General features: G+C 40.3%; 2 protein-coding genes and 1 non-coding gene across 4 annotated transcripts; 2 read left to right on the top strand and 1 right to left on the bottom strand.

The window, feature by feature from the left end:
- Positions 1 to 8,042: 8,042 nt before the first annotated feature.
- Positions 8,043 to 8,116, bottom strand: trnai-aau (transfer RNA isoleucine (anticodon AAU)). Its single transcript has one exon. It is a non-coding gene; the product is annotated as a tRNA-Ile (tRNA).
- A 1,434-nt stretch (positions 8,117 to 9,550) lies between these two features.
- LOC114459441 (uncharacterized) lies at positions 9,551 to 12,693 on the top strand. 2 transcript variants are annotated; one of them, XM_028441698.1, is made up of 4 exons: positions 9,551 to 9,696; positions 10,963 to 11,353; positions 11,457 to 11,693; positions 11,935 to 12,693. In XM_028441698.1, exons 2-4 carry the CDS (start codon positions 11,041 to 11,043, stop codon positions 12,486 to 12,488), a joined length of 1,104 nt encoding a protein of 367 aa, XP_028297499.1. In that variant the 5' UTR covers positions 9,551 to 9,696; positions 10,963 to 11,040; the 3' UTR covers positions 12,489 to 12,693. The 2 variants fall into 2 exon arrangements, with proteins under 2 accessions (XP_028297499.1, XP_028297498.1); XM_028441697.1 differs by having other exon boundaries at positions 10,753 to 11,353.
- Positions 12,547 to 14,745, top strand: LOC114459443 (uncharacterized). The gene is made up of 6 exons (XM_028441700.1): positions 12,547 to 12,888; positions 12,971 to 13,442; positions 13,639 to 13,839; positions 13,983 to 14,352; positions 14,447 to 14,493; positions 14,606 to 14,745. Exons 1-5 carry the CDS (start codon positions 12,547 to 12,549, stop codon positions 14,463 to 14,465), a joined length of 1,404 nt encoding a protein of 467 aa, XP_028297501.1. The 3' UTR covers positions 14,466 to 14,493; positions 14,606 to 14,745.
- Positions 14,746 to 15,677: the final 932 nt, after the last annotated feature.

Genomic DNA, 15,677 nt, shown 5'->3' with positions numbered 1-15,677 from the left:
GTTTGAGGGGGCGCTAGCGCACCATCTATATCTATTTCACTGCAGAGCTCCTCACCCAAGCAAGAGTCACGTGTGTGGCCACTCCTCCTCCACTTCCTCCTGTGCCATGCTATCGTTAGCTTCTCAAACACGGGAGCTCTCTGAATAGATCATTTGAAACCATCAGCCACTGGTGAGTCTTTTGCAGACACATTTCCCATGGTTTAAACCATATAACTGTTGCTCAATAACGCGCTGTTTCACTAGAGTCAGTTTTGACCTCAACTTGTTCAATTCTCCATCTGGAAAACTGCAGATTCTGTGTGGTGTCGTACATGGAAGCTAAGCTCTGACCACTCGGTTCAAAGGTAAACAGTGATTTTTTTTTTTTTTTTTTTAAAAGACAGTCGAATTATAGATAATACTTTAATTTACTTTAGGTTTTATTTGGTTGTTTTTCTGATTGGCTACAATGTCTACGGAGTTTGGTTATCAGCGTATTAAACATTTCACGGAGCACAAACACACACTGTATTTATTTATTTATTTAAATATACTAATACTAAATGAATAAAATAAAACACAACAAATGCACAAAAAGACAACTGAAATGATAAAAAATACACATGACTCCAAAAAACATACATTACAGAAAAATACAACAAAGATATGAAAATGACTCAAAATACACAAAACTAAATATTTCTACAAAAATACACAAAATGACAACAGAATCATACTAAAATGGCAACAAATAACTATAATTATAAAAAAAAAATGCACAAAAACACAACAGAATGATACACAAATACAGATAATGACTTCCAAAAACATACATTCCAGAAAAATACACCAAACAAAAAAAATATAAAAGTGAGTTTAAAAAAAAAAAAACACAACAACAAACACATTTATCATGTTCATGTCCCATAGAATTAAACCAGGGAAATCACACGCGCTGTTTTATTTTGCACCCGCAAATCAACCCCTTTATAACACTACAGAGTACAGAGTATGTACACCTATTTGTACATCCAACCTTCAAACACATACTCATTTGGCCATAATTAACTCTACTTAAGCTCACACATGAATGCATACTTCTGACATTGTTGAATTGATTGATCAGCACATTTGACACTACACAGATATACACTATGTATGAATAATAGAAAAAAGGACATGAGACAAAGCCCCCACTGCACTGGACCATGATCACACAGAACAGCTGTTTAGTCTCTGAGCTACTCCACAAACACTCAGGAAGTATTTTTATCCCCCTGGACATAAAACTACAAGTGATCAATGTGTGACAGAGGGACATGATCACATTCACTATTCACTGTACAGTCTTATCTTAGTGCTGTATGTAACATTACTGGTGGTGTTACTTTGAGGGTCAGTAACTATCAAGGCTATTGTCTGCAACCATTTTCAAGTCCATGTACCGCCATCGTATGAATGGAGTGTGTGAGTGAGTGTTGGTGGTGGTCAGAGGGACCGATGGTTCACTATGGTAGCCTCACTTCTGTCAGTCTGCCCCAGGGCAGCTGTGGCTACAATAGTAGCTTACCACCACTGTGTGTGGAGTGAAAGAATGATGCACATCAATGTAAAGAGCTTTGAGTGTCTATGAAAAGCACTAAATAAAATCTAATGCATTAATATTATTATTATACACAGGTATCCATGAAGTTACCGTAGTATTGTAGTTGTTGTTAATGAATTCAACCAGGACTCTAAGCTATGCTTTATGACGACTGTGTCCTCTAGAACTAAAGTATCCTCTTTACCTCTCCTTCACTCATGTTAAAGTTGTGCCAACTAGCAAACAAATCATTAATATCTTTATATTTTGACTCACTTTCACAGTAAAAATCAATAAACAGATGAATATCCAGCACTGTGGATGATGTCATTGTGATGAACTCTGACCCAGAACCAGTCTCTGTAATAAGTAAGTTACACTACGAGATAATTAAGTTACAATGCCAGATACAATTTTTTTATCCATGTCACCTCCAGGGCTCCGTATGTATTAGTGAATATTTTTGAGACAAATCTCTCCTCATATAATGAATGGAGCTTTTTTAGCTTGTGTTGGTTAAAGCTGTTTATAAATCACCACCAGTAAATGACACTATTTTAATAAATAGTTTCTTTGTGCAATACCTCTGTGAACTGTAATTGTTTAAATTCATAAGTGTTCGTTGCTGCAAATTCAGTAATATTATGTTAAATCTGGAAGTTTTGCATCTTTTCACAAAATATGAATATCAAAAGTAAAACATTTAAGTCATAAGTATTTAAACTAAAAATAATCTTTACTTTTTATCAAAAGCAAATAAAATGTCAAAAAAGTAATTTTGCTCAAGGTTTTCTCCTTATTTAAAGCATTTTTGTGCATATGGTGAAGACCAATATACAAGTGTTAAGAATGATTCTGATAATAATAATAATATAACAATAATGTAAATGTCAATTACGTGGTATGAAAATTATTAGAGTTCACCAAAAGGCCAGAGAGGCTAGAGTAGGCACTGCCTGTCATTCTTTGGTTATTTCATTTCAAAATCAAATTAAAAAAGAGAAATAAATGATTTTTATTTTTAGTTTCATTTTTTAAAACCAGAATCAGGAAAACAGAAAAATCAAATACAAAAAAAATGTTCAAAATAACAATGGTAGCATATTATATCATTTTGTTTGTTTGTCTTTTTTACAAAGTGCAGTTGATTCTATATCTATACCATAAAAAATATGTGACTGCAGGTGACAGAACACATTTTTGCGGAGGTAAGTCATTAATTGTTAAATATCCCCACACAGCCCCGACACCAGGTAAAAACAAAAGAGGACATGTCTAAAACCAGACGGATGGTCACCATACATGTCATCATTATTTAATAATGAATGGAAATAATAAAAATGCAGTGTTAGAGTTTGGTCACATGGGGGAGATTTATAAAATTTTATTATTAATAATATCAAAAGAATATGATCTGAAACCTTTACACACCCAGAAACACAATATATTATGACTGTAAATATGATGTCTGCTATTAAAAACTGTATATTACAATTGTTAGCATATTAGCACACACGTAGCTATAATAGAGCTTTTCATCTGTAAACCCTTCTTAGAAACCAATATAAACTATCTTAGTCATCTAGGATCTGTGCACCCTCAGAAAATCAGCTGCTCACATTATTTTGACCTGAAATCATCTGATTTTCCACCGTTTGTAATTCTTCTCCAGTCTGCATTGACTCCTCCCACCAGAGCATCATGTTTAAGGGAAGAAGAAAATGAAAATGGATGATTTATTATTCATTTTATTTATGAGTTAAAAATGCAGCTATATTCTGAAAATGAAAAAGCATTTCTGTTAATGGATTTTAAATTGAATTATGGTACAGATATACTTCCATAGTTTATACAGTTGACGTAGCGTTCTTATTCTCTATTACAAGTTCACAGAGAAGCTGCAGTGTTTGCAACTGTCGTCACCTAAAAAAGACAAACAAACAAAACAATAACATAATGTTTCCATTGTTATTTGGATTATTGTGATTTTAAAACCAATCAGAAATACACCGTTTTTATCTGTATTTGGTTTTTACGTTTTCCTGTTTCTGGAAATCATTGGTTGAAAAATAGGTGAATGTCAAGCAGCATTTTGTCAGGTCTGTTGTGTTTGTTTTTGTTTGCAATGCCTTTGAATAAGTTGTTTTGTGCCTGACTTGGCTAGCTACGCCACAAGTTTTCCCTCAGTGTCCTTAGGTCTCACATGTTAGATGGACCTTGAACTGAGACATGTTTGAATACTTTACATTGTAGTGTTGCACAAATGTTTGATCATTTTGTTTTTGCCTTCTTCACGTGACAAATCACAGCACTTTATACAGCAGCATATTATGTGTTTTGTTCATTGCTGTTTGTTTTGCTTTAAAAAAAAAGTCTTAAATTGTCTTAAATTTGACATAAAAAGTGTGCAGCAACCACTGTTTCTGGTGTACGGTTCATACTGTTAATAAATGTTGATGGTACTCATACTCCTGGTTGTGATTCTGATAAGATGTTTATTCTAAGAACAAAAACTGGTTTTAAGGTTTTGGTTTTAGTTTTAATATAGATTTAGGTTTATTTCAAGATGAGTCAACTTGTATCAAGAAACAGCTTAGTCATTTTTCATTAATACTGAGTCATTTTTTACTTACATTAGTTGTTTTATTCTTGTTCCGAAGCTTTCATTTACATAAATTAAAAAAGCAAAAAAAATTTAACAAGAATTATTAGTTTATATTCAGTATATTTCACTTATTATTGTGCTGTAGGAAGTTTGATTTTAAGTAATTTAATCTAATAATCATCCATTTCTGCTTATTTTAACCCTTTAGAATATTTATCAGGACCTTCTTATTATAAGATTTAACATTTTTTTTTCAAAATTTCTTGTTTAGTAAATTTAACTTGCTGCATGAACAGATAATGTCTCTTGTTTTAAGAATTCTCCTCAAATGTAGTGTTTTTTTCTTATATTTTATCTCTAATTTGCAGCAAAGGCTTTGTTTTAAGATCAAATAGAGAGCAGCAGCTTTTCTGGGACAGTCCACAACAACATTAACTATGATATTGGTCAACAGATGAACTCCTCTGTCCTGTTGGTTAGGACAACGTGTCTAACAATAAAACTTAGGCTGAACACCTAACCTGGTCTGTAGGTGTTATATTGTATTATAGTGCATTCTTCTAAACGTTAAAATAGGTTCTATTTTTTTCAATAGTTTGTTGTGTCGCAGAATTGCATTGTTTTGTCTTGATATTTAAAATAAATCCGTGCTAACCACAACATTAATTATAATTAAATTCAGTACATCTACATGTCTGCTATATGTTGTCACCACTAAAATTTACTATTTTTCTAGATCATCACCAACTCAGGTTGATCCAGGCTGATTAAAACCATCCCATCTGAGCTGGGACATGAACTGATCCATTTATTCACACATTAGTTCTTCTAATGTCTTTAAACACTTTTATTGATACACACAGACCTGGTCAGAGCAGGTTACACTCCCAGTTAGGATCATGGAAAATAACATTTGCTCTGTCTCAGTATCTAGTTTAGACTTTTTTTAGACCTGTGTCCTGGGTATGATGGGTTCACAAGGTGAACAGTACTCAGCCATGTTGGGAAGTCCAGAAATCACACAGCATCTCACCCTCTCATAGCGGTGGTCCATGCCAGAAAATACCACATACCAAGTATTTGTAGTGTAGTCATAGCACTCAACAATTCTGTTTCTTGTGTGACAAGAGACAACAAAGATCCGCTTGTTCATCACTGCAATGTCAAAGTAGCTGTGTGTGTGGACCATTTCAGGGACATCGTACCAGGTGTTGGTCACTGGGTCATAAGCCTCAGCAGACCTCAGATGTCTGGACCCATCGCTTCCTCCAACTGCAAAAATGTGGCCCGTATATGCAACGACCCCAAGTCTATAGCGAGGTGTTCCCATGGCAGTGATCAGTGTCCACTGGTTGGTGTCTGGGTTGTAATACTCAGCAGTATTCAGTACTCTATAGTTACTCCATCCTCCACATATGTAAATCTTGTTGTTCAGTGTGGTGCAGCTGGCGCTGACCCTCCCTTCATTCATTGATGCAATGAACGTCCACTGGTTGATGTTGGGCTGGTAGCGTTCAGCAGTTCTGTGTGAGGTACCATCATCCCTGTAGCCTCCCATAGCGTAGATGTATCCCTTTAGCACGGTAACACTCACACAGCGCCGTGACTCCTGCATTGGTGACATCTCCTGCCAAGTGTGTGTGACTAGGTTAAACCTCCACACTCTGTTATGGGGGTCAGTAATTCTTAAACCACCACCCACAATGTAGAGGTGTCTACCAAGGAAGACAGTGCTGTAGAAGAATAAGTGAGTCATGGAATCATCCAGACTAGGATGAGTGTGAACTGTGATCCAGCTGTTAGTTCTGTAGTCAAAGGCCTCTATGTTCTTAGAAAATATTCTAAACATCAGTAAACCGGCGTTTGGCAAGCGACGGCAAAACAAGGTGTTGTTGATCCCAGACTCAGAGCAGAGTAACGAAGGTTGAGACATGACTTTAAGGGTATCAGAGACCAACAGGTGGGACTCAGGGTTTGTTTTTACCACATCATTGTTAAGCACATTGTCTGTGATATAACTTTTGTCCATCAGCCCCAGTCGTACCTTTGGTAACAGAGTAGAAATGGCTCCCTGTCGTTCCTCAGGCATGTGGTTTATCCACCTTAAAACACTTTGATAAACTGTGCTCTCCTGGGTCACAGTAAGGTCATCCTGACCCAGGATATCAGCCAGCTCCTGCTCCTCAAGCTGCAAAAACTCTTCACAGAGTGAAACTTCCTCAAAATTCTCACAGATAAAGTGAAAGGCCTCATACTTCAGTTGAAACAAAATGGGAATATACCAGACTCTAGTAAACTGCCACAGCCCAATGCATTTTTCTGGACAGAGGTGATCCTTCAGAGCTTCAAAGCATGTTTGTTCCAGACTCTTTACATTGAACTGATGCACTTCCATCATTAGATCAAAAATATAACTGTTGTCAGAGTGACAGAGATTAAGTAAATTCACTGAGTCCAAGGAGTTTGTGGGTTATAGTGTCTCTCTCAGAAGGGTTTCCCTCATTAAAGAATACTCAATATTTTGCTGAGTCCTTTGATGTGTGACCAGCTCCTGATGATGTCATCAGCAGAGTGTGTGATGATGTCACAGTGAAATTCACACTGACATTCCTTCTGCTGGCTCCTGATTGGTGGATGGCATGACAGGTTCTGCGTTTTTTGATATCTGTGTGTGTGGGTGGGGGGGGGGGGGGGGTCTCAGCTATCATATCTATCTTTTATTTGTATAGCGCCAAATCATAACCAATGGTATCTCAAGACACTTTACAGTAGAGCAGTCCTAAGGACGGACTCTTCATTTTATGGATACACACATATGAATATATACGTATATACACATACATATGTATCCCACACCCAACATGAATTCATCATGGCGGCAAGGAAAACCTTCTGTTAAGCAGCAGGAACCTTGTGTGGATCCCATTCCTATGATGAACAGCCATCCACGTTATGCTGTGTTGGGTGTGTGCAGAGGAAAGGGTGGAGACAGAGTTGTTGAGACTCTGTAACTCCACACTGAGGATCCCACGGACCTGCAAGACAAAAGCCAGAAGGAGTACAGGAGCAAACACACAAGGGAAGAAGCAGACAGAAAGGGAGTGTTTGAGAGAGGAATGGGACCCTCTCCGGTCCCTCTCTAACCTAAATGACCTCTCCCTTAACGCCCTCTCCAACCTCTCTCCAACCGAGCATGCCAGACCCCCCCCCCCGGCAGTCTATGCCTATTGCATCTTAACTATGAGCTATGAGCTGGTTCCTAACTAAAAGCTTTACCAAAGAGGAATGTTTTGAGCCTAACCTTAAAGGTAGAGAGGGTGTCTGCCCCCGAACCGTGGTTGGTAGATGGTTCCAGAGAAGTGGGGCCTGATAACTGAAAGCTCTTCCTCCTATACTACTTCTAGAGACAAATGGAACAAAGAGTAGTCCAGCATTTTGAGAGCGTAGTGTTCTGGGGGGATTGTATGGCACTACAAGCTCCTTGAGATAGACTGGTTCCTGTCCATTTAGGGCTTTATAAGTGAGAAGAAGAATCTTGAATTCTATTCTATATTTTATGGGAAGCCAATGCAGAGAGGCTAATACAGGAGTAATGTGATCTTTAACCTAAATTGTTCTGGGATTATTCATCAATAAATTGGTATTTGTCCTACTTGCTGATTTATTAAGATGTCAAAAAGAAGCTTCTTTACTGACAGTCATTCTAGATTTTTGGCTATTTGTGAATTTTCTTCCAGGTTTGGGAATGATTAACAGTTTAGATATTCTTTATCTGTGTTTATTGTATACATATTCATAACTTTTTTTTCCTGACTCATACACTAACATTTACAACATATGAAAGCAGGTTTATGGTCCTTGATTAATATCTGGTCAGTATGGGGTTTGAACCCATGACCTTGGCGTTATTAGCACCACGCTCTGACCAGCTGAGCTAACTGGCCTATGAAGCTGCAAAAATGTGTAAAAATATGGTTGAGTTAAAACAATCACGGTTCTAAACACCCAGAAAGTTGGCAGGTGAAAATTCAGCAGTACTCATCCCTTTGCTTAAAGCTGCAGTATGTTTTTTTTTTTTTTTTTTTATGTTATTTGGTCAAAAGTCCATAATCATCTCTGAGCATATTGTAATATTTAAAGTTCTCCTCTGCCTGGAGATGGCGCTGTGCAGTGGATGGTGTGGATTGTCTATGATGGACAGTAGCCTGTTCAGAGTCCGTTTCTCTGCCACAGATGTAAGGCTGTCCAGCTCTGTGCCAACAACAGAACTTGCCTTCCTCACCAGTTTGTCCAGGCGTCCAGCGTCCTTCTTCTTGAGGCTGCCCCCCCAACACACCACTGCATACATGAGGGCGCTCGCTACTACAGACTGGTAGAAGATCTGTAGCAGCTTCTTGCAGATGTTGAAGGACGCCAGCCTTCTGAGGAAGTACAGACGGCTCTGTCCTTTCCTGCACAGGGCCTCTGTGTTGGCAGTCCAGTCCAGTTTGTCATCCAGCTGCACTCCCAGGTATTTGTAAGTGTGAACCACCTCCACACAGTCACCTTTGATGTTGACAGGCTCAAGGTGCGGCCTGGTTCTCCTAAAGTCCACCACCATCTCCTTGGTCTTGGTGGCGTTGAGGAGCAGGTGGTTAGTGTAAAGTGTTCTGAGTACACAGTGAATCTCTTCTCCTTCTCCAGGCTCTGAAAATGAAGTTTATCAATACAGGATGGATGTCAGCCAATCAGAGGTCTTTCTACCAACACAGCAATCTTATGAGCTGTTTTAAGCATTACTATTGGCTGCTGGAGCTGCTCATTAAAAATCAACGTGTGTTCTTGATCTGAGAGCAGATAAAGTCCCATGGCTTTATATTCCAGCAGAAATCTTTAACGTGACTTTTGTCAAAACAAGAGGAAAAATGAAGACTGAGGTGGAGAAGCAACAGAATAAAGGCACAAACATGTTCATGAGGAACAGAGTCACAGAGGTTCCTCTGACTCTGTGTGTGTGTTGGACTTCACTTGATCTGCTTTCAGTCCGTGCACAGTCTGCCCTGAGTCAGAGAGAGAGTGATAACAAACGAGATAAATTGACGAATTTGAAAAGACACATTTCATCTGCAGTGTGGAGTGTGTCTGCTCTGATCAGCAGCTTATGTGTGAGGATCACACACACACACACACACACACACACACACACACACACACACACACACACACACACACACACACACACACACACACACACACACACACACACACACACACACCGGCTGTAGGTCGAGGTAATTCTTGGTAGTGAGGGCCAATCAGCTCTCGACTTGTGACCAAGAATTAACCAAGAATTGACCAATCACTTCCCGAAGTCCTGCCCCACAGCAACCAAGAATTGACCAATCGCTTCCCGAAGTCCCGCCCCACAGCAACCAAGAATTGACCAATCAGAGGACTTCCATCATTCTTAGCCAGCGGACTTGGAAAATTACCGGAGATTTCACTGTACCACAGCATCGCTCAACATTACATCGATTTTTACAAGGTAAGTGCAATGAACTAAGTAATTTGTGTTTTTAAAACACTTTTTTAAAAATGAATTGGCAGGGTCTCTGTCTAGCGAGAGCCATTTTATTATATTCACGCACGTAATTACGACGCTTTTACCTGGCCCAACCCCCCACTACCTGTTTTTCTGGGGTTGTTTCAGCACTTAAACTCGTTGTTTATAGTGCTTCAAGTCACGGCAAAGTGTTAAGATTTATTTTCCGATGGTAGCTTAATTTATCAATGAACGTAATGTTACAAACGGAAGTGTGTAATTTTTTTTTTTTTGGTACACGGTTACTGTTACTACTGTAACTTAGCGCGCCTACTTTAGTTCTGTTACTTTTACAACTGTCTTAAACTGTGTTCCATTTATTTGTAGATTTGTGTATCAAACATTCATTCAGTCAGTCAGTCAGTCAGTCAGTCAGTCAGTCAGTCAGCTCGTAATTACGACGCTTTTACCTGGCCCAACCCCCCACTCTACCTGTTTTTCTGGGGTTGTTTTCACACAAACTCGTTGTTTATAGTGCTTTAAGTCACGGCAAAGTGTTAAGATTTATTTTCAAGTGGTAGCGTAATTCATCAATTAACGTAATGTTACAAACGGAAGCGTGTATTATTTATTTACTGTGTTCTTAAACTGTGTTCCACTTATTTGTAGATTTGTGTATCAAACATTCATTCATTCATTCATTCATTCATTCAGTCAGTCAGTCAGTCAGTCAGTCAGTCAGTCAGTCAGTCAGTCAGTCAGTCAGTCAGTCAGTCAATCGTTTATTCATTCATTTCCCCCTGATAGGGCAAATGTGTGTAGATAATTCAGTACTTTTTTGTATTTATTTGAGGTTAGCATCTAGCTCCTCCTTTTTTTTTTAACAAGTTTGCTAATTAAAAACTTAGCTGTGTTAGGAATAACATGTTAATTCTAAGTCAGCGTGTGTACATAGTGTATGCAAATATTTACTGTTAATTAAACATTATCTGCTCATCTACTACAACTAAGCAACTGCTGAAATGCCTATTCAGTCTTTTTTATTTCTTTGTCAAACAGATGGAACCCCACTTTTTTAGACGGGCTGATGGTAGCTTAAAAATATCTGACTCCTTTGAGGCAACGGAAATAAAAAAGGCTAATAAGGGAAAGCCATGGATGCGACCCTTGTCCCCGGAGGCTGTGATGGATAAGGCTCGAAGCAACCTGCTGGAGCACAAAGGAGATCCATCCAACAGAAAACACTTACTGGGTTTCTTTGAAATCCAGTTTGGTGTTTTCCGCGGACAGACCTTCAAGTGGGTGCTGGAGAATGCTCTCGGGTATGCTGCTTACCTTGTGGCTGCTATGAGGAGGGATCCCACAGGAGGCAGCAAGGATTCAACAGATCATGCCCACAATAAGCAGTGTTTCAGGGAGTATGTGGAGCTCTTTCCTTCAGGCAATATTGCTGTTGCTATGAAGGAAGAGCAGTATGTTGAGAAAAAGTCTCAGCAGACAGTCACCACACAACAGAGCTCTATTCAGAGTAAAGGATCACAGCCTTCTCCTAAGAAATGCTCCTCTGTTGCCTCCCTGTCCTCCCTCTTGGTCAGGAAAGGCGAGCAAAACTTAACCAAGATGATGAAAAGGCTGGTGTCTCCAATGAAAGTCAGACCATGTAAGGAAACATGTGATTACATGTTACATACATACATACATTAATTTATTATTTGTCTGCCATTCAGTAGTTGTGATGCTTTTTCTTTTTCTTTTTTTGGTAGCTTTGACGCATGCACGTACGCAGCCCTCGTCCACCATCAGTAGCCCCACCGCTTCAACTCCTCCCGCCTCTGTACCCTCATCGTCCTTTGTGGAGGAAACTCCATCCACCTCTGCAGTCCCGGGACCCTCCTCTGCCCCTGGACGCTCCTCATCTGCCCCCGGCAAACCTGTGTCTGAGCCTGATGACATCACTTTGCTGGCAGAGGTCTTAAGATGGGAAGAGGCCCAAACGACAAGTTAGTCAACATTACATTATTTTTAAAAAAAATATCAGTCTTTGATCATTGATTTTATTTATTCATTTAGTTTTTGCATTTACATTATAAATGAAAAATAAATGTATATTATGTACCTCCTTTGTATTTATGTCTTTTGCATTCATATGTTATTTCAGAAGCTTTCAAATATTTTGTTTATGTTGATATTTGCTTTTAATTTTTCATCTATGTTTTTTGCATTTTTTTGTGCGTGTTTTAGCACAGAGAGTCTGTCTTCCAGCTGGCTGGATAAAGACGCTCCCTGAAGTAGACCAGAAGTGGATGTCAAAGGCTCTGTTCAAGTGGACAGCACAGGGACACCCGGAGTTGGACTTTAACAGAGTGGACAAACTTTGGTGGTATCCTCCACAGGTGCCATTGCAGGCCAAAAATGTCCCTCGGCTGGAGAACTACTTTAGCCATCCTCTGTTCCTCTGGATGCCTCGAAAGCTTTGGCAAGTAAAGCTGATGTGTCCTCACTCAGATTGTCACAAAGAGCTCCTGTATTCAGCTGGTCTGCATCAGAAGATCAGACAGGTGGTGAGTTTAGGCACCATCTATTTTATGGCATCTGAATATCTTGCCTGCAATAGATGCAAGAGGAAGGTCATCAGCTGGAGCCATGGCATCATTTCACAGCTTGATGTTGGCCACAGGATGCAGTTTCCATCCATTTTAACATCCAAACTTGCTTGTGATATGGAGGTTGTGAGTTTGATGCCTGGGAAACAGCAGCAGTCAGATTCAGAGGAAGCTGCAGGAGCGTCACTCTGAAATCTGGCTGCAGAAGACGGTGCAGTACCTGACAGACTGCAGAGGAGTGAAGAGTGCCATGGAGAAGGGTCTGATTAGTCCTGTGACATTTCCACCCACACCTGCAATGCTTACTGTTCCTAAACACAGGTGGCTGATGCAGGTGTACGCCCAGGATGTTCTTCAGAGGCTGGAAGAAATTAAAGCAGCCATCACGTCCCAACTTGGCCGCATTTTAAAAATGGACTCTATGAAAAAAGTTGCCCGCAAACTTGCAGGGAGGAGCTTTGGAACTGCGACCTGGGTGACAAATGTTGGAAATGAGCATGGACAGGTCATCATGTCTGTGCTCACTGCCAGTGAGGGGTTTGGCCTCGGGCCAATGATTGACGGGCTGGTCAGGAGATACAGGATGGCTGGGGTACCTCCTCCTGATGTGCTCTATGTCGATTTGGCACTTTATGAGGAGGTTTTCGGTTGGCTGCACAACTGATTCCCACCAGCTGTATGCCACTTTCATGGGTCGCCTCAGCCACTGCATCTTCATGTGGGATGAAGACGACCTGAAGGCCCTGAAAATAGCAAAGCAGTCAGAGCTAGAAGCTAAAGGCCGAACTCCATCTGAGGCAGATGTACTCCGGTCTATCAGCCAAAGTGAGCTTGCCCTGCACTGCAAGAGGACCACCCGCGGTGTTCGGGAGACACAGGTTCTCATTGAAAGGCTCATCCAGGGCTTGGATGGTGACAACGGTCGTGACACTCTGGGAGTCCCACTGATAAACTCAGCAAGAATGAGTGAAATCGTTAAATCCCAGAAGAAACATGTCACCTGCATCCAGGATCCACAAGGGATCCAGCTTTACCTGCAGACGGGAAATGTCCTGAAGGGAGGTCACCGTCTGCCCACGTACTGCTGTGCCCGAGGTTCTACGTCACTGGAGTCTTTTCATCTTCACCTGAACCGTTTCATCCCTGGTAAACATTGTCATACTTTATTTGTTTTTGTTTTTCTTACAAAAGTATTTTGTGACTACACTGAAATATAACATGACGGATCCTAAAGAATCAGATTAATTGCAAGTCTTCTAATGATTATAAACAGAAATATGTTGTTGGAACAATATGTATGATGAATATTTTTTTATTCTCTGTTTTCTGAATTACTTTATAGGGACCCTGGCAAGTGATGTCTTCTTCCAGGCCTATCTTTTGGATGGGCTATCAAGGTGGAATGAGGACCGGGCTGTGGCAGCATCAAAGGATGAGCAGTCGTGCTCATACAACCATCTGCTCCGTCATGCTGCTAACACCCTAGCAGAGGAGGTTCTGGGCGAAAAGATCATCCCTTATGTCGGGCCAAGACAATACACAGGTTGATTATTGTTATATGATTGTTTGTTTTTGATTTCTTCAACTTATGCTTTCATCTAATGTTTAACTTTTTTGTGTTCTTGTTTGTGCTTTTTCTTTTCTTTTCTTTTTTTTGTCTTGTTTTGTTAAATCATCATTTTGAAGGTGAGCTTATAGGTGTGGAATACCTCTATCAGCAAACTGGCAAAGTTCTGCAGGACTACAAAGTGGTCATTGAAGAGTCTGAGACCACTGAAGTTGAGATAGATGAGGGCTTCACAGGACATGACAGTACCCACACTAGAGGCAGAGCAAGCACTTCTCGCCTCACAAGCATCTGCAGCTGTTCCTGGTTCCTCAGCAGCTCCATCTCCTCAGGCTACTGCCTTTGTGCCTCCCATTCCCCCCGTTATCCCTCTGTTGCCAGTGACTCAGTCACATGTCGCCTCATCATCAGCTTCTGCAGCTCCTTCACCTGCTGTGACCGCTCTGCTCCCCCATTCCACACAAACAGTTTCTCCTGCAGAACAGTCTAGTGAGTTTTACACAACTGTTTCTAAAATCTCACGTTTTGCTTATTTTTTTAAATTTAAAATGTTTTACTCTAAATACTTGTCTTTTTCTTTTAGCATCAGCGCCATCTACTGATCCATCTCCACACTCCTCCTCATGCCATGTAAGAAGTTGTTTACCTTAAAGAAAAACAAAGAAAAGTTGCAATAGCTTGGATTGATGAGTGTGCACTGCTGTCATCAGTGCTTCTTTTTTCTTGTTTTTGTTTTTGTTAGGATTGGGTTGGCCCTGATAACATTGAAGGGTATGGCGCAGTGCAGGATCTGGCTGATTACTTGGCTGGACTAAGAGACCACCGTCTTGCGCTGACTCAGGAGGAATGTAGTCAGGTCATTGCTCTGTGGCAGGAACTGGGGGAGTATGACAAAAAAAAAACTGTCTACCCAGCTCGACACCAGACCAGCCTGAGCAAGGGACGATTCCGGGCTACGAAGAAGATTGTGGCTCCAGGTGTGGAGAGCACCAAAAGGTGAATTAAACTAGGAAAACACAATATCTGGGTTATGTAAAAAAAAGTTAAATATAATGTAAGTCACACATTATTGTAATGTTTTTAAAGCATACATTATTTTTAACTACAGGTCTTTCGTCGGGGCTCACAGTCCTGCACAGTGGCCCGACTGCAACAGAGTGGTTGAGGCGATCTTTGTCAAGCTTTTTGCCATCTACCCGAGCACTGTGCGCTGTGAGGGAAAGAAGCTGTCAAGATACACTGTGGTGATACGCGCGTACAAAAACATCAGGGAGTGCGTAGTCACAAACGCCAGGCTGATGAGCGAGACCACTATACAGCTGCCTGAAGTAAATGCTGCAACAGTTTCACAGTGGTGAGTAGGATTTATATAAATATACATATTTTATGTAGAGCTGATTTTGTTGACCACTAATTATGAGACTTTTTTTTGTTGTTTATGAAACTTTATTACATATTCCAGATTAAGGCCTCGGGGACATATTTGTCTTATGTAAATCACATCAAAAGCAAGATTACATTTTTTGTGCATTTTACAATGTAGAAACTTTTGTTTTCATATAAATTATTTTGTGTTTTCATAGGTACTGCAGGCGGTGCAAGGCACAGGAGCAGGATATTTTAAAGCAGGGTCTTCCAGCTTTACAGGCCCCAATGGCAGCTCCATCAAGACTTCCACCTGCCCTGCAGAAAGGACAAACTTTTACATTTGGCTCTTTAGCTCAGCCTCATCCTTTTGTGCTGCCACCGAACACTGCTGGGCAGGCACAACTTAAAGGAAGACCACCATCTCAGCCACCACCACCACCACCACA

The sequence above is a fragment of the Gouania willdenowi genome, unplaced genomic scaffold, assembly GCF_900634775.1.
Source record: "Gouania willdenowi unplaced genomic scaffold, fGouWil2.1 scaffold_313_arrow_ctg1, whole genome shotgun sequence".
In the NCBI taxonomy this organism is placed as follows: domain Eukaryota; kingdom Metazoa; phylum Chordata; class Actinopteri; order Blenniiformes; family Gobiesocidae; genus Gouania; species Gouania willdenowi.
Note: the sequence above shows the minus strand (reverse complement) of the source record. Positions and strands in the feature narration are given on the sequence as shown.